Source organism: Euleptes europaea, chromosome 13 (assembly GCF_029931775.1).
Source record: "Euleptes europaea isolate rEulEur1 chromosome 13, rEulEur1.hap1, whole genome shotgun sequence".
NCBI lineage: Eukaryota > Metazoa > Chordata > Lepidosauria > Squamata > Sphaerodactylidae > Euleptes > Euleptes europaea.
The window spans coordinates 56,841,767-56,867,726 of NC_079324.1; the positions used below are offsets into that span (position 1 = coordinate 56,841,767).

Sequence of the window (25,960 nt, forward strand, 5' to 3'; positions counted from 1 at the left end):
CATAAAAAGGCTCCATCAATCCCAGTTTTTGAGTGAAATTCATTATCATTTGCATATTTGTTTTTATGTGTTTTGTAGATTCCCCTGATGGAGATCAAGAAAACATGTTGAGTTTACCTTTTCAATAACAACAATAGATTGGCATTAGCTTTTGCATTGCTTTTCAGGGTTATGGTACCATTCTGTCGCCCACTAGGTTGTGTTGACTAACCCCACCCCCCACCCCAATGGGTAAAGTTACCTTTATATTGGATCAGGGATAAAAGGGATGTGTTTAAAGAATTCACAATCAAGGTGTCTTAAAAGAAAGTGTTATGAAAGAGCGAAAACACAGAGAGAAACAGGTCAAAAGAAGAGCACCCTGAGGAGCCTAAGACGTACTCGCTTAAAAAGTGGTCTTCTTTTGATCCGCTCAAGGATGTAATCGCAGGCTGTTCAGCCGGTGGTTGAAACAACATACAAAAAGTAAGGGCTGTTGGTATTCTGACTGGAGGAAAGGCTCTCTCTGCTGGGCCGGCCACTCGTATTTAAACCTTTTTGACAGGCAGAAGCCAGGGACACGACATCTCGAGAAAGGCCACCCTAGGAGGGCCAGGATGGAGTAGTGTAAGAGCGGTGGACTCTAATCAGGGAACCGGGTTCAATTCCAAACTCCCCCACATGAGCAGTGGACTCTAACGTGGTGAACTGGGTTTGTTTTTCCACTCCTCCACATGAAGTTAGCTGGGGGACCCTGGGCCATCCAAATACAAGCCTGGGTCGACCTTGCTTAGCTTCTGGGATCTGACGAGATCAGGCTAACCTGGGCTATAGGGTTGCCAGGTCCCTCCTCTCCTCCGGCGGGAGGCTCTTGTCCGCAAGTGAATGTGCGAGCGTTTGCGCGCCGCCTTGCAAGGGGCCTTTACCTCTTAGTTTGAGGCGGAACTTCCGGTTTTAAACTGGAAGTGACACGAGCGAGCATTTCCCCACCGACCCTCAGGTGGTCGACGGGCAGAGGAGTAAATTGCTGGGGGTTTGCCCGCCACCAGCGGGCACCTGGCAGCCCCACTGGGCTATCACACATAAACCTTCCTTCCTTTCTTTTCAAACTTCCGTGACCCAAAGGTCTTGAGCAGTACATGGGGAGCCTTTATTTCTTTAGGGAAAATAAGGTGGAGAGATACTTGGCCACCGCCAGTGTTATTTTTGGATCTCTATCCACCAGCAGATAGGGGACTACTTTGTCTTTTGGTACAGTGGCAGATAATATAATTAGAGTAGCGGTAATCCATTGATCACATTAAGTATTAACCAGGGGACATTCCAACATCACATGGGTAGTACGTCAACTCTTTTCAGGTCACATGGACAAAGTCTACCTGAATAAGGTGAGTTAGTGTATCTATCATCCCTGATCTGGATAGCCCAGGCTAGCCTGATCTCATCAGATCTCAGAAGCTAAGCAGGGTCAGCCCTGGTTAGTATTTGGATGGGAGATCACCAAGGAATACCAGGGTTGCTGTGCAGAGGAAGGCACTGGCAAACCACTTCTCTGTTAGTCTCTTGCCATGAAAACCCCAAAAGGGGTCGCCATAAATCGGCTGAGACTTGACGGCACTTTACACACACACACAGTGTATCTATCATACATAAACATGGCTGACCGGAATCACTGTGGGCCAAACATGAGCTCCCTTAATGTAGAAGGGACACTTCTTTTATATTCTCCTGCAGCCTACCATACAAAAAAAGAGGCAGCCAGATCAATTAAAAAATATCCCATCGCACCCACATATATGATGGCTTCAAAGCCAAATAAATACTTCTGTGTACTTATAACCCATGTTTTTTTATATTATTTCCCCAACAGGCTTTTTGCCGGAGCAAGGGAAGCAGAGGATATTAAATAAACCTCTCCGGCTGCAACATTGTGAAACACCATCAGTCTCTTTAGGAAATTTCTTGGAAAGACACTGGAGAATGAAACACGAGTAATTGGGCGGTTTAAACTGCCTGGCAAACCAAACAAGAAGGAGGCTATAAAAACAAAAGAGCAGTGAAGAGAAGTTTGCCCGCTTGGAGTTTTCTGTTCCTTAAGTTCCTCGTGCACATTAAAAGTCTTCCCATAGGGCACACACGTCTCAAGCACTCCTGTCTTAAATCTAGGCTGGAATTATAAACTGAGGTTTAACAAACCTACAAATCCATCAAAGAACCCTTAGCGGCGCTTCCCTTGACAGCTTCAGAGCTTGGAGGCTCTGCCTGCGTCGCTTCTCAGAAGGCCAATTCATAGCACCGGACTGGCACGCTCAAGTGTGTAGAAGAAGAAGAGTTGGTTTTTATATGCTGACTTTCTCTACCACTGAAGGAAGAATCAAACCGACTTACAATCACCTTCCCCTCCCCACAACAGACACCCTGTGAGGTAGGTGGGGCTGAGAGAGCTCTAAGAGAGCTGTGACTTGCCCAAGGTCACCCAGCTGGCTTAGTGTGGAGGAGTGGGGAAACAAATCCAGTTCACCAGATTAGCCTCCATCACTCATGTAGAGGAGCGGGGAATCAAACCTCCTTCACCGCTCATATGGAGGAGTGGGGAATTGAACCCAGTTCTCCAGAGTCCACCACTCCAAACCACCACTCTTAACCACTACACCATGCTGGCTCTCCAAGGAACTGGAGACAAGGAACGGGAACATGGACACGGGCTTATGTCTAGTGAACCAGTTGATGCAGCAAGTGTCCCCTCCACCTGCTCTGAAGAAGAAGAAGAGTTGGTTTTCATATGCTGACTTTCTCTACCTTTTAAGAAGAATCAAACCTGCTTACAATCTCCTTCCCTTCCTCTCCCCACAGACACCTTGTGAGGTAAGTGGGGCTGAGAGAGTTCTGAGAGAACTGTGACAAGCCCAAGGTCACCTAGCAGGCTTCATGTGTAGGAGTGAGGAAACCAACCCTGTTCACCAGTTTAGAGTCCGCTGCTCATGTGGAGGAGTGGGGAATCGAACCTGGTTCTTCAGATTAGAGTCCACCGCTCTTAAGCACTACACCACGCTGGCTCACAAAAGACTAGTGGAACAGATCGCCTCCTCGCTCAGTGACTCTCACAGTAGGCTGTTCTTCGTCACAAGCCATTCCTTACGCGTCAAAATTCAGAGATGGGGTTCATCAACCAATCTGACAGTCTCTCTCAGGACTCGAACATGGAGAACAGACTATGACAAAGTAAGCCGCCCACCATCTTTGTCCAAAACATGAGAAAGCCTGTCCGGGTCGGTCGACAAATCCCAGCCCTGAGTCTTGATACATAACAGGCCACGCAGAATGGGATTTCTGCCAGGTGCCTTTTCATCCGATGCAGGAACACTAACATCTGCAAGAGCTACAGGGAAGAGAAGGTTAATCACTGTGTGGGGGTTCAAAAATAAGAAAAAGAGCTTTCTGAAGGAAAACAAATTTGGGGAAACTATGCAAATACTGGCAATGGGGCAGGCGCTGAACACTCTGTGAGGAGGAACACACACAGGGAGAAAAGACTTGAACGCAAAGCCCTCTGAAGCTGGGAACCACCATCTATTCCTGCTTCCAGCTTTCTCCGTTAATTATACGTCCCCTCCTGAGCTAGGTGCAGGGCCAAGTTGCTCCAAGGTCCCTGGCAAAGAAAACCAAGAGTTGGATCACCAACGGCCTAAGTTAGTACACAATGCTGAAATACGAAGCCCTGCGCTTGCACAATCCATTGGTCTTTCGCTGCGGCTTGGCAATTTCATTTCCCCTGCCAAAACAAAAATAAAGCAAACCCCCCTCACACACACACGCAAACACACAGCATCATCTAATTTTCTGATGCCACCCAGCGTTAATTTTCAAAGAGCTTGGCCACCACTGATGAGACAGAAGGACATCAATAAACCTGCAACAGGTTTGGGCAGGATTGCTCCCCAGGGCATGGATTCAGAGTTGTTCTGCACTTTATGCAGGATGGTAGATTTCTGGACCAGATGGCTGTAGATTGCAGGTAAGGTATTGTGATTTTGGATGCCTCCATCTAGGTCAAAAGCTCAGTTTATGCCCTTAACTAGCTCTTCAGGGGGGGGGGGGGAGAAGAAGAAGAAGAAGAAGAAGAAGAAGAAGAAGAAGAAGAAGAAGAAGAAGAAGAAGAAGAAGAAGAAGAAGAAGAGGAGGAGGAGGAGGAGGAGGAGGAGGAGGAGAAGGAGGAGGAGGAGGAGTTGGTTTTTATATGCCGACTTTCTCTACTACATAAGGAAGAATCAAACCGGCTTACAATCACCTTCCCCTCCCCACAACAGACATCCTATGAGGTAGTTGGGGCTGAAAGAGTTCAGAGAGAGCTGTGACTAGCCCAAGGTCACCCAGCTGGCTTCATGTGTAGGAGTGCAGAAACCAACCCGGTTCACCAGATTAGAGTCTGCTGCTCTTAACCACTCTACACCACACCAGCTCAAAAAGAATGAAAGAGGTGTCCCTCCCTGAGAAGAAGATGCACAAGCATGAAAGTGCATGTGTGGAGTGATGCACTTGGGTATGGAACACTGAAGGGAATCTGGACTGGGAGCCCTCAAAACTGGAAGCCACAACTGCCTTCAACAAGTTGTGTGTGTGTGTGTTAAGTGCCATCAAGTCGTCTTAGACTCATGGCGACCCTATGAATCAGTGTCCTCCAAACCATCCTATCTTTAACAGCCTTGCTCAGGTCTTGCAAATTGAGGGCAGTGGCTTCCTTTATTGAGTCAATTCATCTCTTGTTGGGTCTTCCTCTTTTCCTGCTGCCTTCAACTTTTCCTAGCACGATTGTCTTTTCCAGTGACTCTTGTCTTCTCATAATGTGAGCAAAGTACGACAGCCTCAGTCATTTTAGCTTCAAGGGTCAGTTCAGGCTTGATTTGATCTATAACCCACTGATAGTTCGTTTTTTTGTTTTTTGGGTGGTCCACAGTATCCGTAACACAGTATCCCAACACCCCATTTCAAAGGAATCTACTTTCTTCCTATCGACAAGTTACATGTCCCAAATGCGCTCCTGCTTTGTAATGTCAAATCAAATCAAATCAAACCTATATTGGCATAAATCTTTTAAATACTATATTCAATTGTTAAAATACAATCTTTGAACAGTAAGATACCAATAACCTAGGTATTTAGGTATAAGTTTCCAATTTAATTTAAACTGGTCAGTGCAGATGAAGCAGTCTCAAAACATGCTCAAATGCAAGATAGGCACGTTGCTTAAGTTCTTTCACTCCCAAGGAGGGCAATTTGTGACAGCAGCCATCCATGTTTTTAAGGTAAAGCTACTTCCGCAGCTTTTCTATGGGATCCCCATTTGAGGAACAGGGACTTATTGAACTTATTGAGTTCCAACTTATTGAAAAAATACAATCATATTTTGTGAGGGGGTTACTAGGTATCTCTAAGTGTGGTGCCTACCCGGTGCTATGTTTAGAGTCAGGTTTAAACCTTTTGGAATCCAAGGCATAGCTGCACATATTTAAATTCTGGCTTCATTTGCATTTCAAAGCCTCAGAGGCAAGCTTGGTTTGGCAAATGCTCTGTTTTCAGTCATCCTGGAGAACTGGCATTGTTCAGAAAATCAAGTCTATCAACTCAACCCTTTGAGTCCCTTCTTCTTTTAAATGAAGCTCAAGCTTTTTGGGTGCCAAAACAAAGGATACTAGACATTGAAAGCCAGTTTGTAATGTCACACCTATTGGTAGGCTGTGGAGAAAGAAATGGCAGAAAACTGGTTATCCCACCCTGGTACAGAACATCTTCCTGGGTGCCTATATTTTGTTTTACCTTTATTGGGACAACTTGCATCAAAATGGCAAAGTTGGTCAGGTGGTTACATAAGCAGATGGAGTAGTTGAGGTTGCCGTCCTCACGCACGCAGCCTTCGTTGGACCAGATGCCACTCCCGTTGCTGCAAAGTACATACGGTTTTTATTTTCATTTCATTCCCTATATGTTAAACACAGCCAATTAAAACTACGGTTTGGGGCAAGGGGAAGAATTACTTTGAAAACTCTTGACTGAATAAAACTGAACACATTCAAATATCATCCTCATCCCAAAGCAAAACAAGAAAAAAGAAATCTTTTTCTGAAGCTTATTCATCAAGTTAACACAACAGGAACCTGCCATAAATATGCAGGTGAAGTTTGTCATTGAAGTTTCAAATGGGGGGAAAAAAGAGAGCTTTTGAATTGGAAGAGATGGGCCCCTATGGAGCTCGTAGAAGAAAGGAAAGAAGAGTGATCTCAGGACAACTTTCCCATCATTAAAACTGCCCCCAAAGCAACAAAAAAAAAGTGGCCCAGAAGAACAGAACCGCATTATTTGTGTGCTAATGTCCCTCAGACTTCCATGGTGCTTGCGATAGCAATGTGACCCTGCTGGTATGGTATAACAGGATTTTAACAGCACTTAAATGAGTAAAGATGACAGAGACACTGTAAGAAAGGCTCTCGGTTTCTCCGAAGGCTCAAATGTGAAGAAGCTCCCCAGTGCCCGCAATAGCTAGCCGTTCTGATAACAACAGGCAGCTTTCCACGGTCGCAGGCAATGCTGATTCTATGACCATAGGCAGATCATGAGAGGGAGGGCATCTTGGCCATCTTCTGGGCATGGAGTAGGGGTCACTGGGGGTGTGTAGGGGGGTAGTTGTAAATTTCCTGCATTGTGCAAGAAGTTGGACTAGATGACCCTGGTGGTCCCTTCCAACTCTATGATTCTATGATGCTATATTCTGAGTCACCTACTAGCAGGTCCTTTTAAGTGGAGATGCTGGGGATTGAACCTGGGACCTTCTGCATGCCAAGCAGATGCTGTGCCACTGAGCCACAGCCCTTCCCCATGACCCTGGACACATGAAGCTGTCTTATACTGAATGACACCTTTGTTCCATCAAGGTCAGTATTATCTAAGACTGGCAGAGTCTCTCCAGCATCTCAGGTGGAGGTCCTTCACATCCCCTACTGACTGGTCCTTTTCGCGGGAGATGCTGGGGATTGAACCTGGGACCTGCTGCATGCCAAACAGCTGCTCTGTCACTGAGCTGCAGCCCCTCCTCTAACTCTTACCTCCCCTGGCACCTTCTAATCTCTAGGAATTTCCCAAACTGGAGTCAGTAACCTTGTGGAAAGCCTGTATGAAGATGCAAGGGACTGTACCTTGGACCTCCTGGGTACAGGTGTTCAGTCGCTAAGCTGCAGCTCCCTAGCAAGACAGCTGCTTCCATGACAACGTGAGAGAAAGAAAAACTGCTGTCAAGACAGATCTTTATCTGATGTTTTGCTGCTTCTTGGGCATCTGTTTAAAGCATTGAGTTTTCTTCCATTACAAATATAACAGCCCAAGTTACCACTGCAATGGTGTCTAGCTCTTAAAATTAAAGTTTTACGGTACTTTTGGTGTGCGTGTCAGGAGGTGCCCTGCTTGGGTGAAACATCTGTAGCAATTTTGACAGAGACTCAAAGTATTTGGAAAAGGTGAGGGATTGCCATATGATTTAATTGCCCAGGCTTTGTCCAGACATGCCGCTCAGTGCCTGTTTGGGTCATTAGCTGCCATGGATTTGCAGCATGGTGTAGTGGTTAAGAGCAATGGTTTGGAGCAGTGGACTCTGACCTGGAGAACCGGGTTTGATTCCCCACTCCTCCACATGAGCGGCGGAGGCTAATCTGGTGAACTGGGTTTGATTCTCCACTCCTGCATACGAAGCCAGCTGGGTGACCTTGGGCTAGTCACACTCTCTCGGCCTCACCTACCTCACTGGGTGTCTGCTGTGGGGAGGGGAAAGCAAGGTGATTGTAAGCCGGTTTGATTCTTCCTTGAGTGGGAGAGGAAATTGGCAGATAAAAACCCTGTAGGTAGGAGAAGAGAACCATGTAGGCCACCTTAAAAGGACCCCATTGGGGTGACAGTTCAGGGCCCCAGCTCATAGGGACGGTAGGGTAGAGGAGCCAATGCAGGCTGTAGCTGACAAACGCCATTGAGCACAGTGAGAATTGATGAGGGTGGAATGTGCCATCAAGTCGTAGCTGACTTAGGGTGACCCCTTGGTTTGCCATTGCCTGCCTCCACGTCACGACCCTAGTATTCCTTGGAGGTCTCCCATCCAAATACTAGCCAAAGCCAACCCTGCTTATCTTCTGAGATCAGACAAGATTGGGCTAGCCTGGGTTACCCAGGTCAGGGCATTCGCGCGCACCCTAATAACTAAGTTGGCCAAATCTAAGGTTACTTAAATCTGGTGACCGGAGCTGTGAATGGGCAAGACAGATCTTCTGCAAACCTGAAGTAAGAATTACTTGAGTAATTATGCATAGAATCGGTTCACATCAGACGTGCTTATTTTTGAAGATGGCAAGATGGCAGGAGATCAGCTTGTCACAGGTTTGTTCTACCCTTTGCTTTTGAAGAACATATTACCACCTAAAGGGGAGGGGCGTACAGACATTAAGTCTAGCAGGAGGGAAAGTCACACCTATGACTGACCGGACAGTTATCTCCCCAGCGAGCTCGGGTGAGATCTGAAAAGATTGCCTGTTTGAATCCTGACATGATAGTTAGGGTTTTTTTAAATGCTTCTTCGGATCTTTCCCAGTTTTTTGTGGGAGTTCCCAAAAACAGACGTAAAGCACCTGGTAGACAATGCAACAGTTACTTGCTTACAACAGTTACTAGCTTGATTCCCCAGATTTTGGGAAGGGGAATGTAGCAATGCTGGTCAAGGCCAGCAGAATTTCCCAGAGAAGTTTTGAGCAAGTCTTTGATGATCTAGGGAAAAAATAAACTAAAACTTTTGTTGATTGACCCAAAAGCTTTCGTCATTCCCTTTTAACAACACATTCTGGCCTTCTTGAGTATTAGTATCAGCTTCATCACAAAGTTCAGCCCAAGGATGGGAACGGAGTTTAAAGAGTTGTTCCAAAGCATGACTAGATTGATGGTGAAGTTTTATCAGAAATGTGTTCCAGCCTCCCTTTTATCCAGATGGAAGAAATCCCCCTTCTTAGATTAGTAATGGACTAATCATCTATTTCCATTTCATGATGATTTCATTATTTTTACTGTTCCCTCAGATCCAATAGGGACTGATCTTCTGTTACTGTACTGATTTATTAAAAATACCGTTCTCTGTTCCAAAGCTTCGAAAAGGAACTCATTCATAACTGCGTCACATACCTGTAATCCAAAAAAGCACAATAAAGTTTCACTTGGTTGCCTTTGTTCACCACTTGGCTGTACTGGAGAGCAGTCTGAAATGAAAGAAAAGAAAATGTTTCAGAAACAAGAGTACAATAAGGACATTGGAGTATGTCACAAGTAAAAACATAAAACGGGTACATTTTGCCCCCACCCCCATTTTCTTTAGGTTTCTTGGGAAAGCTGTAAGGACATAAGAAGAGCCCTGCTGGATCAGAGAAATGGTCCATTCTAGTCCAACATCCTGTCTCACACAGTGGTCAACCAGTTCCTCTGGAGGTCCAACAACAGGGCATGGAGGCCAAGGGCTTCATAAGAACATAAGAAGAGCCATGCTGGATAGGACCAGTGGCTCATCTGGTCCATCATCCTGTCTTACACAGTGGCCAACCAGTTCTTCTGGAGGTCCAACAACAGGGCACAGAGGCCGAGGCCTTCGTAAGAACCTAAGGAGAGCCCTGCTGGATCAGACCAGTGGTCCATCTAATCTAGCACAGTGCAGTCTCAGCCCCACCTATAGGGTTGCCAGCCTCCAGGAGGTGGCTGGAGATCTCCTGCTATTACGACTGATCTCCATCCAATAGAGATCAGTTCCCCTGGAGAAAACGGCCGCTCTGGCAACTGGACTCTATGGCATAGAAACCCCCCAATCCCCACCCTCATCAAGCTCTACCCCAAAAACCTCCTGCTGGTGGCAAAGAGGGACCTGGCAACCCTACTCACCTACCTCACAGGGTGTCTGTTGTAGGGAGGAGAAGGGAAGGTGATTGTAAGCTGGTTTGATTCTCCCTTAAGTGGTAGAGAAAGTCGGCATATAAAAACCAACTCTTCTTCTTCCTCCACTACTACTACTACTACTACTACTACTACTACTACTACTACTACTACTACTAAGATCTTTATGGCCAGCATTTCTGTTTACTGCTCTTAGCCACAAGCCATCACGAAACAAAATCATCTCATGAAACTAAGGCATAAAACATTGTCTTATTATGAACTACCTTTTAGATCATTAGAGGACAGACCGGCACACCTCCGTCCTGCCTGGAGCCCACCCAGCTGAGATTCTCCTCCCTGCTCTCAATTTTAATTTTCCATTTATACAGGATTTTGACTCCTGCAAGGCATTCGGGAGCCATTTCTTGGCTGAACCGCAAGATAAAAACATGCATTAATAAATGCAGTGACATTCACAACCATTCTTTGAAAACATTTTATTTCCATTCATATCCTACATTACTTCCAACTCAGGACTGAAGAAGGCATACAGAGGGTACACTCCCATGCGAGCACTGATTAGACCGCAACAAGGTTCCTGAGTCATGTACATTCCAACAATCTCCTTCAATGATAAGGTTGCCAACCTCCAGGTACTAGCTGGAGATCTCCTGCTATTACAACTGATCTCCAGCAGACAGAGATCAGTTCAACTGGAGAAAATGGCCACTTTGGCAATTGGACTCTATGGCATTAAAGTCCCTCCCCTCCCCAAACCCTGTCGTCCTCAGGCTCCGCCCCAAAAACCTCCCGCCAAAGAGGGATCTGGCAACCCTATTCAACAATGAAAGCACCTGTCCGATGTGATGCAGAGGCAAGGAAGGCTTGTTGTTTTGGTTTTTGTAATCAAGTCACAGCTGACTTGTGGCACCCCATAAGGTTTTCAAGGCAAGAGACATTTGGAGGTGGTCGGCCATTGCCTGCCTCCGTGTCACCCTGGTATTTCTTGGAGGTCTCCCATCCAAATACTAGCCAGGGTCAGGGGGCAAGGGTATTGGGGTTTGGAAAATCCACATCAGGCCTCCCTCCTCCCTTTTATGCACGGCTGTTCCCCTCGCAGTCACCCTCGTCACACCATCACCTTTGTTTCTACGTGGTTTGCTCGCATTTTCAGGGACCTGTTTTATCACGAATTGGAAAACGCGAGCATAACGAAGTGAGCTGTGGCTCACGAAAGCTCATACCCTGCCAGAAAATATTTTTGTTAGTCTTTAAGGTGCTACTGGACTCTTGCTCTTTTCTACTAGGACCAAAGAAGGAAGAGTCAGGGACGGGCAGCACAGTTATCTCTGCATGAGCTGATAAATTATCCGCTGTCTCTGCCAAGAGATACACTGTTGGATTCAGTACTTCACTATCATGCATTGCTACTGTATGGCAGATAAGCATCTTCATCGAACTGTTCCTACCCTTCCTTTCTGTTCTTTCGAAAAACATATTCCATAAAGTATTTGCCTTCTTCTTGAAAATAACAAAACACCCTACATCTCCCCAGTTACATAGACAGAACATCTCCTGTTAGCCTTTGTTTTAGAACAGCTTGCTTTGAGAGAGGGAGAGGGAGAGAAAGAGAGCGAGATCAGACTCTAAACCAAGATGTTCAGTGAAATAACAGACAACCTTAATTCTGAATTATCATGAAGGACACAAGGCTCAGCTTTTAGATGCAAAACGAACTTGTGGGATTTGCGGCTACTAGACGTGGGGATGGCAAATAGATTGGAAAAAGGATTTGGATCAATTCATGGAGGAGAGGTCTATCGGCAGAACTTGAGCAGCCATGATACTTAATGAAGCCTCCATTTTTTGAAGGAGTATACTGACAAATACCCAGTTCCTAAAGAGAAAAGGCAAGAGAAAGCTTTACCTTCACGGCTTCCTATCCAATTTTTATCCCACTCTTTCTCCAAGGAGCACAGGGTAGCGTTCATGGTTCTCCCTTGCCCCTTTTATCCTCACAACAACTCTGTGAGGTAGGTTATTCTGAGAGACAGCGACCAGCCAAGGGTCCCCCAGTGGCCTTCATGGTTGAGAGGGGTGGACTTTAACCCAAGGCTCTTAGACCCTGGTCTCACACTACAACCACAACACCACACTGACTCTGCTTAACAGCCTTTCTTAAGGGAGATGCCCGGCTAGCCACAAGCGGAAACAAAAAAACATAGTGCTCGACCTTTGATCTGATATGGTCAGGCTCTTCTTATGCTTTTGTGAACTGAAGTCCAATTGTAACACCCAATACCAGGAGCTAAAACTTTAGCCCAGAAAAAAGGAGCCAAGATTGACTTAAAACACCTTATACCAAGTTTCACTCACCACTCCCCCAACTTGAATCAGACTTAGTTTGCCTTAAGAGTACCTGTGGGGAGATGCCTGCTCCTATAATGCTAACCTACTAGGGTGGCCAACCTCTAGATCACCGTTTCTCAACCTTTTTACTCTTGTGGAACCCTTGAAATAGTATTCATGTCACAGAGAACCCCTACAAATGATTACGTAAGATTTACATATGATTAGCCTATTCATCACTCCAGTGGTGGAGGGGGCAATGGCCACTGTGAAAGCCAAGGCATGTGGGAGCCCATGAGCCCACCAGCCTACTTATCAGTTTCCGGCTGTGGGGCAGGCTCTGCCACCTCCAGTGCTGGTGGTGGGGAGAAGCTTTCATCAGGAACAGTTAGGATTGCCAGGTCCCTATTCCCCACCAGCGAGAGGTTTTGGGGGTGGAGTCTGAGGAGGGCGGGGTTGGGGAGGGGAGGGACTTCAATGCCATAGAGTCCAATTGCCAAAGTGGCCATTTTCTCCAGGGGAACTGATCTCTATCGGCTGGAGATCACTTGTAATAGCAGGAGATCTCCAGCTAGTACCTGGAGGCTGGAAACCCTAGGAACAGAGTTGCCAGCTCCAGGTTTGGAAATACCTGGAGATTTTGGGGGTAGAGCTTGAGGAGGGCGGGGTTTGGGGAGGGGAGGGACTTCAGTGGGGAATCATTGCCATAGAGTCTATCTTCCAAAGCGGCTATTTTCTCCAAGGGAACAGATCTCTAGCACCTGGAGATCTCCACCCACCACCTGGAGGTTGGCAACCCTAGGATCAGTGCTGTCGTGGTAAGTCCCGGGCTGACTTCCTTTCTTTCCCATCCTCCCTCCACATACTATCAATTGTGGCTGTAATCTCTTCGAGAAAAGCCATTTAGAAGCATTCTGTGCTTCTGAGATAGCAATTCAGTGATATGGCAGATAACTGTAGATGGAGTGATCGTGATTTGGTACAGAAGCAAAGCAAAAATTGCCTGGTTGCATAACCCGTCCTAAATAACCAACATAATTAAAAAAAAAAAAATCTGGAAAGAACATAGCGAGATCAGGCGGGCTGCATTTTTCAATATGTATCTTAGCAAAAAAAAATTTTCCCAAAAAATAAAAAATGCAACTGCGCTTTCAACCGCTCCAGTGGGACTCCTTGGCAGGCATGAAGAAAACGAATAGTTCTTTGTGAAAATAAACCCATATCTGATCGCAAAGGCACGGGATTCCTCCATTTACCAGTTTAGCCCCGTCCAAAAATGCCGGTGCAGAGAAAAGAGATGGTAGAAGATGATAGGCAGATCATGTCAACGGGGGGGGGGGGGGAAGCCTCTCTTTTTTCAAGCCATCTTGTTGACTTGAGAGACACCGCTGTTACACCTGGCCTGAGGCTATGAAATCGGGTCTCCTTTTAGGGTAAACCCACGGACTGGAGAGCATCAAAGAAATTTCCACGGCGATTGCCGAGGACAGATTTCTGGTCACACTCTGACACACACGTCTATTCTGAGCTCATCTGAACTCTAGCCTCCCTGAAGCCTTTGCAAAAGAAAAAAAGGGGGGAGGAAGGCAGCAACGCACAAAATAAAAAAAAGTCTAGAAAAGCCAGACTTGATTTTCATGAGCAGGGTCATTTATGCATGGGTACTTGGACTCACATTCACCCCTGGTCTGTCTCAGTTGTTCCTTGGAGTTATGCATGACCTTTCCGTCCATTAGAGATGACCTCGCTGCCAGTCCTCGCAATGTCCGGGTCTTCCCATTCCTCTGTTAACCCAACTCTTCCCTCTCCCCTGAGCTCAGCCCGCCTGAAATCTCCGTGCAGAAGACGAAGCGCGGGACACAGAAGCTTGGTTTTGCTCACCGCCAATCACAAAGTGGCGCTTAAAGAGGCAGGGATTCAAATGCTTCCTGCTTCCTCTGAGCTCTTACTAAGCAAAAGAAAGGCTTTTTAAAACCGAGGCTTGGATTTCACACACACACCCCTCCTTCTTTCAGATTGCTCCATTTGTTAGTTTGTTTTGTTCTTAAAATGCTTTTTTATGTGGCACTTTGGTTTTTTTAGGGGGGATTTTCTCTCACAGTGAGCACTGCAAAGTAAGCCAATTACAAAGCAGCATTTAAAGGGGCAGGGACTTGATTTGAGCTTGGAGACTGCTGGTGCAGAGATTCTCAGCAAGAAAGTGTGGGTCCAGCCAGTAATGAACCTCAGGTAAAGCTCCCATGCATAAATGAAACTTTCTTCATTATAATACAAGGAGGGAGTGCAAATCACCTGCAGCCTGTACGGCAGCAACCCCTTCCCCAGGTCCATCACAGTTTGCTAATCATGCGCTTCTGCTATCTCTAACGTAAATCGTTTACTGTTAAGTCACATCGGATGACAGGAAAGGGTTAGAAGGTGCCCTTAAAAGTGCCAAAGGGTGCTCTGGAAAGTATAAATACTGATGTCTTCGGGCGAAGCCTTGTGTGTGGATAAATAGAGTCGATCCCGCTGGTTACTATGGGAGATAATAACCAGGACAGAAGATCCAGGATGCTCATTAAACAAACTAATGTCAGGCTCAGAGATGCCCATAAAAGCAGGGAAGCAATAAGAACTTCCATTTTTGTCCTCCTCCACCTCATAAATGAATAAGGAAAACTATCTTCCTTGTTAATGTGCATGTTCTCTTTTGCAACCTAACCGCGGCTGTTATAACCAGCTCTGCAGTTACACAAAGCAGCTCTCTCCTTGACACTGGGTCCCGATGGGCCATTGAAGGTGCCGTTTGCTAAAAAGGACAGGTTGAAGCCAAGGGCCAGTCTCTCTCCCAGGGCTCCCAATTTCTGCTATAGGGATGTCACATAGGGTTGTCAGGTCCCCCCTGGCCATCAGCGGGGGATAGGGTTGCCGACCTCCGGGTGGTGACTCCCACTATTTCAACTGACCTCCAAGGCGACAGAGATCAGTTCACCTGGAGGAAATGGCCACTTTGAAAGGTAGACTCTATGGCATCGAAATCCCTCCCCCTCTCCAAACCCTGCCCTCCTCAGGCCCCACCCCAAAAATCTCCAGGTATTTCCCAACCTGGACCTAGGAACCCTAGCAGGGGAGCGGGTGGGTAGGTGGGATCTTACTAGGCTTAAAATGAGGCCTAGTTAGGGTTGCCAGGTCCCTCTTGGCAACTGGCGGGAGGTTTTTGGGGTGGAGCCTGAGGTGGGAGGGGTTTGGGAGGGGAGGGACTATAATGCCATAGAGTCCAATTGCCAATGCAGCCATTTTCTCCAGGTGAACTGATCTCTATCGGCTGGAGATCAGTTGTAATAGCAGGAGGTCTTCTGCAGCAACCTGGAGGTTGGCAACCCTAGTCCAAGTCCTTGACATCTCCTGCGTAAGGACATCCCTTCCAGACGTGACATCATCACATTGACAATGGTGAGGGAGATGCTTTGGTATCTGGGCAAAAAATTCTGTGGGAGAAGCTGTTGTTACCATAGAGTTTTCCTAAATATCCTAGCGTCTCCCCTGTTGTCACCTGTGTGATGGCATCACTTCTGGAAGTAACGCCATCACACAGGAGACATCAGGGCCTCATTTTAAGCCTGGTGAGACCTCTGCCGGGCAGCTGGATGGTGACAGGAGGAGGGGGCCCAAAGCAGGAGATCCTCCGCCCACAGCGGGGGTCTGGCAACCCTAATGTCACACTACCTAAGTGAGAGAGAGCTTCCCCTTCTTCCAGGGGAACTGATCACTGTTCTGGAGTGTAATTGCAATCCCAGGAGACCTCCAGGCCAGAAACCTCAGGATGAATGTTCCCCCTTTTTAGAGTTGCCAACCTCCAGGTGGCGGCAGGAGATCTGCTATTACAACTGATCTCCAGCCAATAAAGATCAGTTCACCTGGAGAAATTGGCCACTTTGGCAACTGGACTCTATGGCATTGAAGACCCTCCCCTACATACAGTCCAATTGCCAAAGCGGCCATTTTCTCCAGGGGAACTGATCTCTGTCGCCTGGAGAACAGTTGTAAGCGGGAGATCTCCAGACACCACCTGGAGGTTGGCAACCCTGGGGATGATGGAGTTGTTCATTAATTTTCATCCTCAGGGAGGAGTACAGTGAAGCAATGTTGACTGACATTCATACTGCCAGGCAAGTTTCTTTTTAAGCGAGGGAGGGCAAGTTTGGATGCGTGCAATCTGCTCTGCGGCAGGTTGCAGAGATGACCTGAGATGATAGACACCCAGTTTGTTCTACGGAGCCACCAAGAACTGAACTAAATAGTTCCCTGCAGAAAAGGAACATCTGGCAACCCTAATGTGAAGGCAAAACCCAGGAGGAGTGCCATAATTACATCCTCCCTTCCAAAATATTTGCCTGATTAGCTAATTGCTCTACTTACAACATTTCTTTTTGATAAGAAACATTTGCATTCCCAGCGGAACACGAGGCACTTTGTCAATTTTTTTTTAAAGACGTTAGAACGGCAAGAACTAAAGGAATAATTCGCGGCATTCTATTCTAAGTGATGGAAACGAAGAGATGGAGATAAAATGTAACACTGAACCCAGGTGGGTGTGAAGGAACATTGTATTCCATACAAACCTCCCCAAACTATGAGGCCCTCCAAAGAAGCCCTAGTCTGCGTTCCTTCCTTTAGAGACAGGACATGGGGAAGAGGATTATGATTACTCCCACTTAAATACCCCCAATAGTGTCTCCAGAGTTTCACAGGCCAAACAGGATAAATCCTTGCCTGCAAAGAGCTTACAACTAGGGTTGCCAACCTGCAGGTACTAGCTGGAGATCTCCTGCTATTACAACTGATCTCCAGCTGATAGAGATCAGTTCACCTGGAGAAAATGACCGCTGTGGCAATTGGACTCTATAGCACTGAAGTCCCTCTCATTCCCAAACCCCATCCTCCTCAGGCTCTGCCCCTAAAACCTCCTGCCAGTGGTGAAGAGGGACCTGGCAACCTTACTTACAACCTCCATGCAAGACCCTTAAGGTTGCCAATCACCACACGTGGCCTGGGATTCTCCCAGAAACACAACTGATCTCCAGACTACAAAGGTTAGTTCCCCTAGAGAAAATGGATGCGTTGGAAGGTAATATCTATGTAGGGTTGCCAACCTCAAGGTGGTGGCAGGAGATCTCCTGCTATTACAACTGATCTCCAGCTGATAGAGATCAGTTCACCCAGAGAAAATGGTCACTTTGGAAGGTGGAATCTGTGGCATTATACCCCACTGAAAACCCTTCCCTCTCCAAACCCTGCCCTCCTCAGGCTCAGTCCCCCAAAACTCCAGATATTTCCCAATCCAGAGCTGGAAACCCTACTCCACGTGTTATTTTAAGGATAAAATAGGGAAGGGAGAAGCCACCCTGAGAGTTTTGGCGGAAGGACAGGATAACAAGGCAATAGACAGAGTAATGTGTTGCCTCTCCGCTGGGAGTTTCATTTCCTATCATAGATAACAGTGGTAGAAAGAGCTATCCTCCATGGATTTCTCTAATCTCCTTTTGTAAATAAGATTATCAAACCCTTTAAAGAAGGATAAACTGGCAGTCCTGAAGACTTGGAGTCAGATCCTTTTGCTCGTAGTTTCTCACTTGTCCACCAGCGCTATGATCTCATTTGAATTTCCTCACGAGGAGTTACCGGGCCCCTGCCTCGGATTTTTTTTATTCAGCATTAGGTGCATGTAGCAGAAAAGAGAATATTGTGGCCATTTATGCGTGGTAATTAGCAGCACGTTCCAGGCTGAAATGCCTCGCATATTTTTTCTGAGTTTTTCACGCTGAACCTTCATTCAGGAAGTGACTGCGAAGCCAGCGCATACCTGCTTTGCTTTTCTTAAGAGCCCCTTAAACGCCACCTTTTGTATTTGCTCCACCCCCACACCGAAGCATTTACTGAAGGAACCATGAAAAATCACAAACGCGGCTTAGCTATGCAAATGACCACTGCCAATGGCTATGCAAATGAATGAACAAAGGAGCAGGCGAGCGGGGTGTGTGTGTGTGGAATTTCTCCTTTTGCGTCAGGACCATGAATAAGCATTTTGAAGGTCGCATTTTTTTAAAAAAAAAGCCCTTTGAGCAAGCATCAAAATTGACCCTGCATAAATGGCCTGTGTTTGTCTTGATATTAACATTTGCAAAACGTTCATCGAAAGGTGGAACATACCCGCTGCAGTGAGTTGGATCAACTCAGTTATCTCCTTTTTAAAAAAAATTAAGAGCACCGGTTTTATAGGGAAACGTCGTCCAATTTCCTTCATATTTTGGCCCCCTCGGCAGAGGCTCTGCTGTACAATTGTTCACATATTTTCAGAATGAAGTGGCGACCCATTATTCTCTTGACCTTTCAGCGGTTGCGCCCTCTGATTGGCTGCTCCGCCTCTCTCAGCTAATCTATGGGGAACGGGCGGGTGAGGCAGTCAATGGAAGCCACAGACGCATAAGCAGTGGCAGAGGACAGTAAACAGTCCAGATTGTAACACCGGGCTGCACATGGCTGCATAGTTTCAGCCCGATGCAACGGAGAGCAACGGAAACACAGAAGCCGACAGAGAACGTGCGCAAACCCGCTATGCTCCCAGGGTGTCTGTTGTGGGGAGGGGAGAGCCAGCGTGGTGTAGTGGTTAAGAGCGGAGGTTTGGAGAGCTGGACTATGATCTGGAAAACCGGGTTTGATTCCCCACTCCTCCACGTGAAGCCAGCTGGGTGACCTTGGGCAAGTCACTCTCTCTCAGCCCCAACTACCTCACAGGGTGTCTGCTGTAGGGAAGGGAAGGTGATTGTAAGCTGGTTTGAGTCTCCCTTAAGTGGTAGAGAAAGTTGGCATATAAAAACCAACTTCTGCTTCTGCTTCTTCTACGCAGCACACTAAATTAGCATACCGGTGCAAAACCCGCTCAGGCGACAGACCTCTGGCTAGGGTTGGCAGGTCCCTCTTTGCCATCGGCAGGAGGTTTTTGGAGTGGAGCCTGAGGAGGGCAGGGTTTGGAGAGGGGAGAGACTTCAAGGCCATGGAGTCCAATTGCAAAAGCAGCCATTTTCTTCAGGTGAACTGATCTAAATCGGCTGGAAATCAGTTGTAATAGCAGCTAGTAGGGCTGTCGATTCGGTTCGGCCTGAACTGAAAAACAGCCAAATTTCCCCTGATTCGGTGGTTTTTAGTTCGGGACAAACCGAATCGACAGCCCTACTAGCTGCTATTACAACTGATTTCCAGCCGATTTAGATCAGTTCAAAAATGGCAGGAAAAGGGGGGGGCGAATTCAGCGAGTTCGGGAGTTCAGGAATAAATCCGGCAAATTCGGGGCCGTCAGTAAGCAGCATTCTCCTCCCCCGGCCAATCGGTGGCCAAGCTGGGTCTTCTTCTGGCCAATCAGTCAGGATTGAGTACTGGAGGAATCAGCTGATGTGCGGCCCGGCCAGGGGGAGAGAGAGAGAGAGAAATCCTCCTGTGTGGGGGAGGTGCTTGTGCACATTTGCTCCTTTCCGAGACTGCAGGGGGCGCATTTTTGGGGGTACAGACCCCAAACTTTCAGGATATCTTCAGACAAGCCTTCTTAAGAGACCCCACAAGTTTTGTAAAGATGGGTTCAATGGGGGCAGAAATATTGGCTCCCCCCTTTTCTCTTTCTGTGGCTGCAGGGGGCGCATTTTGGGGGGTACAGACCCCAAACTTTCAGTGGAGCTTCAGACAAGGATTCTTAAGAGACTCCCCAAGTTTTGTAAACATTGGGTCAGGGCCCCCCGAGATATGGGCTTTCCCCTTTTCCCTTTTCCCTATTGGGATGAATGGATCACCCGATCCTGTATGCATCTCCAGAGCAAAACGTCCCGTGCTTAAATGGAATCGTGTTGGATTACCCAGTCCTCCCAGGCCAGCCCCTCCTGATGGAACAGAAGACAGCCTGTCGTAGGCCAACCTGAGCTGCCCTCCTCCTCTGAGGAAGAGGAGGAGTGGGCCCGTTCCTCCAATGACTGCACTGGAACAGCAGGAACGGGCATCAGAGCCACCAAGGCCCATGGCAGGGGATGAGGGCTGCTCATTCTGGCAGCAAACAGAACAGCAAGACGAGCAGGACTCCTCGCCTGCAAGTTCTCCCAAGCCGGCTGAGAAGCAGAGAATCAAGGCCCGGCTTCAATTAAGGGAACGAAGGCAAAAGGCCAGGTGGGCCTTGAGAGATAGAGCAAAGACAATCAAGCCTAATCAGGGAGGAGTGGAAAATGCTGGAACCGCAAGGCTGATAAAAGGCCAGGCAGATTGCCAGAGTTCTTGTGGGTTCAACACATGTTGAAGGCCACTGACTGAAAGAAGCTCCAGCAACCGAAGTCATCCCAGTCAACCCCGGCGTGCAAGCTGATGCCTGATCTGAGAGACAAGGAGATTGGACTGGTAAGTGCCTCTACTCCTTTACCTGCTAATTACCTTGGTCTAGCCCGGTCCACGGGAAGAGAAAAGCCTGCGTCAGGCTCTGGTCAACGCAGTACTCCCATTGCTGTTGTTGAAACCAGAGGCCAAGCCTTGGGCCTGGTTACTGCCTGCACGCTACACTCCTGCCTGAGTACGACACAGCCACAGTAAGACCCCTTTGGGGGCTTTAATCTATACTTTTTCTCCTGTGTGTGTGTGTGGGGGGGGGAAGCAGAGTCTGTGTGTGTGTGGGGAGGGAGCAGTTTCTGTGGGTGGGTGGGTGGGTGGGGAAGCCAAAGGGGGCTTTTGCCTGTTCTGCCTGGGGGGGTGTGCCCCCTCGAGTCTCTCTCTCCCTGGTTTGAGGGGGGGGCTGTCCTCAGGTTTTCCCTCATTCATACCACTGTTAGGTCTCATTTGATGCTTGCTCAAAACTGGTTTTCAAATGGTGACTTAAAGAATGCATTTGCCTGGTCCCGAGTCCGATGCAAAAGGGGACATTCCACCCCCTCCTGCTCCTTATGCATAGCTAGCTGCCTCTGTCCCTTTCCATGCTTTGCAGGGTTGTGTTGCTTTGCAGGGTTGTGTTGCTTTGCAGGGTTGTGTTGCTTTGCAGTTGTGTTGCTTTGCAAACTTCTCAGCTGTTTGTCGGGGCTGGGAGCTTTGTGCGTGGGAGGCAAGCTCTGCTCAGAGATGCACATTAAGGGTGGGGGGACCCCTTTCGGGGCCCATATCTCAGCCCCCCCGACCCAATCTTTACAAAGCTTGGGGGGTCTGGCAAGAAGGGTCCTTTGAAGCTCCGCTGAAAGTTTGGGACCTCTAACCCCAAAAATGCCCCCCCAGAGCCGCGGAAAGGCGCGGTTGTGTTTTTAATGGCTTTGTTTGGCCGAATTTTTTCCCCGAACTTTGAATTCCCGCCGAATTGCACGGACCCGAAGTGGGGGAGTTCGGACTTCGCCATATCCCGAATCTAAACAGGCCGAATTCAGCCGAATCCGAACTACACCGAATTTTTTTTAATTCAACAGCCCTAGCAGCTAGTACCTGGAGGTTGGCAACACTACTTCTGGCAAGATAGCTAAGCATACACATCTGCTTTGTACAGATCATGCACCAGTTTACACAAGATACTGTACACATGTAACATCCCCACAAGGAAACATTTTGCCTTCACCAGCATCATGTTTAAGTCAGGCCCTAGTTTTTAAACTCTGCCAAAGACAACTTTTTTAAAAAAAAAAAATTCTTCTTCATTGATAGCATCTGAAAAGCCATAGAGCAGGGGTGTCAAACATATGGCCCGAGGGCCAGATCCAGCCCCTTGAGAGCTCTTATCCAGCCCACAAGCCAACTGAGGCAGCCACCACCCACCCACTCTCTATCTAGGATTGTGAGGCCTGGCCCAGCCCGGCCAAGTAAGAACATAAGAAAGGCCAGGCTGGATCAGACAAAGACCCATCTAGTCCAGCAGTCTGTTCACACAGTGGCCAACCAGGTGCCTCCATGAAGCCCGCAAACAAAATGACTGCAGCAGCATTGTCCAGCCTGTGTTCCACAACACCTGATATAATAGGCATGCTCTTCTGATACTGGAGAGAATATGTAAGCATCATGACTAGTAACCATTTTGACTAGTAGCCATGGATAGCCCTAACCTCCATGAACATGTCCACTCCCTTCTTAAAGGCTTCCAAGTTGGCAACCATCACCACATCCTGGGGCAGGGAGTTCCACAATTTTACATTTATGTCATATCCAGCCCTCATAAGAAATGAGTTCAACACCTCTGCCATAGAGAGTATCCACCTTCCTCCTGCCTTCCTCCAAAGAGATAACGTCTCGCAACGCAACTTACTAATTTCCTAGTTTGGGGAGAGGGGATTTTTGCCTCTTTGGGGTGCCTCAATTAAAGGCCTTGTATTCTCGTTCCTAGGTTCCCATCGCTCAGGGAGGACCAGGCCATCATTCCAGAAAACGTGCGCCAAACCTCCTTGGGGAGGTCACCTGATATGCTGAGAAACTGAGCCCTTTTGCAAGCATGCCTGGACAGAGTTGATGAACGGGCTTCTGAGTTCGATGGGGAACAATACTCGAGCAACGACCCACGTACAAAACTTGCTGGGTAATATATACCAGTCGATGTTCAGAAATGCAACAATCCTTCCCCTATATGCATAAACAGCCACAGGAACCTCAGCATCATGAAATGCAGAGCGGAGCAAACTAAAAATCTGCCACAACATCCATATAAGCCTTGAAAGAAGGAAAGAATGGGCTGGCGGAAGATTGGCATCTGACACTCTTGCATAGGGTTACCAACCTCCAGGTACTAGCTGGAGATCCCCTGCTATTGCATCTGATCTCCAGCCGAAAGAGATCAGTTCACCTGGAGGTGAAGAGGGACCTGGCAACCCTACTCTTCCATCTCTGCATCTGGTAGAAGAAAGCTCCCGCAGAGGAGTGTTACAATGTGAATTCTGAACGGTCTCAAATGGCTCAGCCATCATCTCGCCGGGTTCCGCCTGCACCTCCATATTTTTTTCCATGAGGTTTGTGAAATCAATGGCTGGTCCCTCTGGAAACTGATCTAATGGATTGTGGAATGTAGCTGGAGTAATTAGGGCCTGGCACAGTTCCCCACACAATCCCCAAGGGTTTCCCGGGCAGACTGTTTTGCAGAACAGTCACAAACAGAGAAGAATGAATGACTTCACAGCCCCCTTTTCATTAGCAAACACACTCAAAAAGTCGCCTCCCTCCCCTTTACGTTCTCCCTTCCTTCCCATTACAGAGCGCGGCGTCACATCGCGGTTTTGGTAATCAGGATTCGAAAGCATCCCCCCTCCAAGACTTAACAGCGAGCATTTTAGCAATACGTGCCAGACAGCTGCACTCCTCCCCTCCCAAAAAAAGTATGACTGATTAACTTAGGAAACCAAATGAGCATTTTAAAATACCCAATATAAAGGGGAACGCTGGAAAAGCTAACAAAAATTTTAATCAAACGTTTAAAGAAATTAAAAACCCAGTAATGACTCGTTGCATTACTGGGCTTCTAAGAATAATTCATTTCGCCTTTGTTTTTTTTTAAAGCCAGGTGTAGCACAAAAGCTAGACATCCCCTCAGCTGTAAAGAAATAAAATCAATGAGTCAAAACTAACATATTTCACTGCAACTGCGGGAAATGTGGATTTACAGGATCACAGTTACATGAGAATATTACCACAAGGTGATATTTGTCTATAATTATCTGGAATATTTCTAATACAGCCCCCTATGGGGAAACCAGCGTAGAGTCACTAGGGTTGCCCGGTTCCTCTTCACCACCAGTGGGAAGTTTTTGAGGAGCCTGAGGAGGGCAGGGTTTGGGGAGGGGAGGGACCTCAATGCCATAGAGTCCAATTGCCAAAACGACCATTTTCTCCAGGTGAACTGTTCTCTATCAGCTGGAGATCAGTTGTAATAGCAGGAGATCTCAAGCTAGTACCTGGAGGTTGGCAACCGTAGCAATTGGACTCTATGGCATAGAAGCAGCAGAAGCAGAAGAAGAAGAAGAAGAAGAAGAGTTGGTTTTTATATGCTAACTATCTCTACCACCTAAGGAAGAATCAAACTGGCTTACAATCACCTTCTCTTCCCCTCCCCACAACAGACACCCTGTGAGGTAGGTGGGGCTAAGAGAGCTCTACGAGCTGTGACTATCCCAAGGTCACCCAGTTGGCTTCACGTGTAGGGGTGGGGAAACCAACCCAATACATCAGGTTAACCTCCACCGCTCATGTGGAAAAGTGGAGAATCAAACCGGGTTCTCCAGTGAGAGTCTACCACTCCAAACCACTACTCTTAACCACTACACCACGCTGTATATACTACACCCTCCCCTCCCCAAACCCCTCCCTCCTCAGGCTCCACCCCAAAAACCTCCCGCCGGTGGCAAAGAGGAACCTGGCAACCCTACCAGGGACCGGGAGAGTGGGGGGGGGGTGGCGGGGAAGGCGATCCTGGCTGGGAGGGCGATCCTGGGTGACGGGGAGGGCAAGCCTGGCCCCAGCGGAAGAGTGCGGGGGTGGGGATTGCGAGGAAGGCGATCCTGGTGGGGAGGGCAAGCTGGGTGGCGGGGAGGGTGAGCCTGGCACCCGCCGGGGCCAGAAGCACCCAGGAGAGTGCGGGGGGTGGCGGGGGAGCCGGGGTTGGCTCGCGGGCCGGTGAGGAGCCCTCCGGGCGCAGGATCCGGCCCGCGGGCCACCAGTTTGACACCCCTGCGCTAAGGGATTCAAAGATCAAAACCAGCACCATGAACCTGATCTGATATTCCAGCTGGAGCCGTTACAGTTGTCGGAGCACTGGCTGAATGTGCGCTCTCGGCAGGGTCCACGTAAGGACCCTCGCTGCAGCATTCTGAACCAGCTGAAGCTTTCAGATCAGTCTCAAGGGCAGCCCTATGTAGAGCGAGTTACAGTAATCTAGCCTGGAGGTGACCGTCACATGGATCACTGTGGCTAGGTCGGGAACAGGAGAGGTACCTGGGGGGAGGCACTATTTTATTAATATGCATGTGTGCATAGTAGCATGAGGGGTAGGGGGGGGATACAAATGAATTGAAATCTGAGGCAAAGTGCACCTGCTCTAATTTGGAATTAAGTTCCTAAATTCTACCCATTAAATTCAGGAAGAGTGGAACCAGGGCAAAAGCAAGCTTATTAAGCAATAAAGGAATGGCTCAGGGGAAATCTTCTCACCCCTAAGGATTGCTGTAATACCTATGTTCATCTGTTCAGGCATTAGTCGGCTCTGCTTACCCATGAGCAGTGCTTCTATGGACTGTGGTTAGAAAATGCTTATCTGCAATGAGCCAGTAGGAAAGAGTGCCAGGAGGAAGAAAGAGGATCGCTTGCCCTTTTCTTTTTCCTCCTGGAATAGAATTGGCTAGTGTACACATACCCTGAGTTGCAAGTTTTTATGGCAATAAAACGCCTGTCTGGATTGGAAAGGCCTGTGGGTTTTTTTAAGCTAAAGAAATCAATGCAAGGCAAACAAATATAGGATCATAGAGTTGGAAGGGACCACTAAGGTCATCTAGTCCAACCCCCTGCACAGTGCAGGAAATTCACAACTACCTCCCCACACACACACCCAGTGACCCCTACTCCATGCCCAGAAGATGGCCATGATGCCCTCCCTCTCATGAACGGCCTAAGGTCATAGAATCAGCATTGCTGACAGATGGCCATCTAGCCTCTGCTTAAAAACCTCCAGGGA

At 47.8% G+C, this 25,960-nt stretch overlaps 1 protein-coding gene across 1 annotated transcript in view; it reads right to left on the minus strand.

The window, feature by feature from the left end:
- ADGRD1 (adhesion G protein-coupled receptor D1) overlaps positions 1-25,960 on the minus strand; it is a 239,951-nt gene that overhangs the window by 113,163 nt on the left and 100,828 nt on the right. The window contains exons 15-16 of the mRNA XM_056859596.1: positions 9,184-9,257; positions 5,794-5,917 (exon numbers count right to left, since the gene is read on the minus strand). Of these exons, the coding sequence (XP_056715574.1) occupies positions 5,794-5,917; positions 9,184-9,257 (198 nt within the window). The remainder of the gene's footprint in view (positions 1-5,793; positions 5,918-9,183; positions 9,258-25,960) is intronic.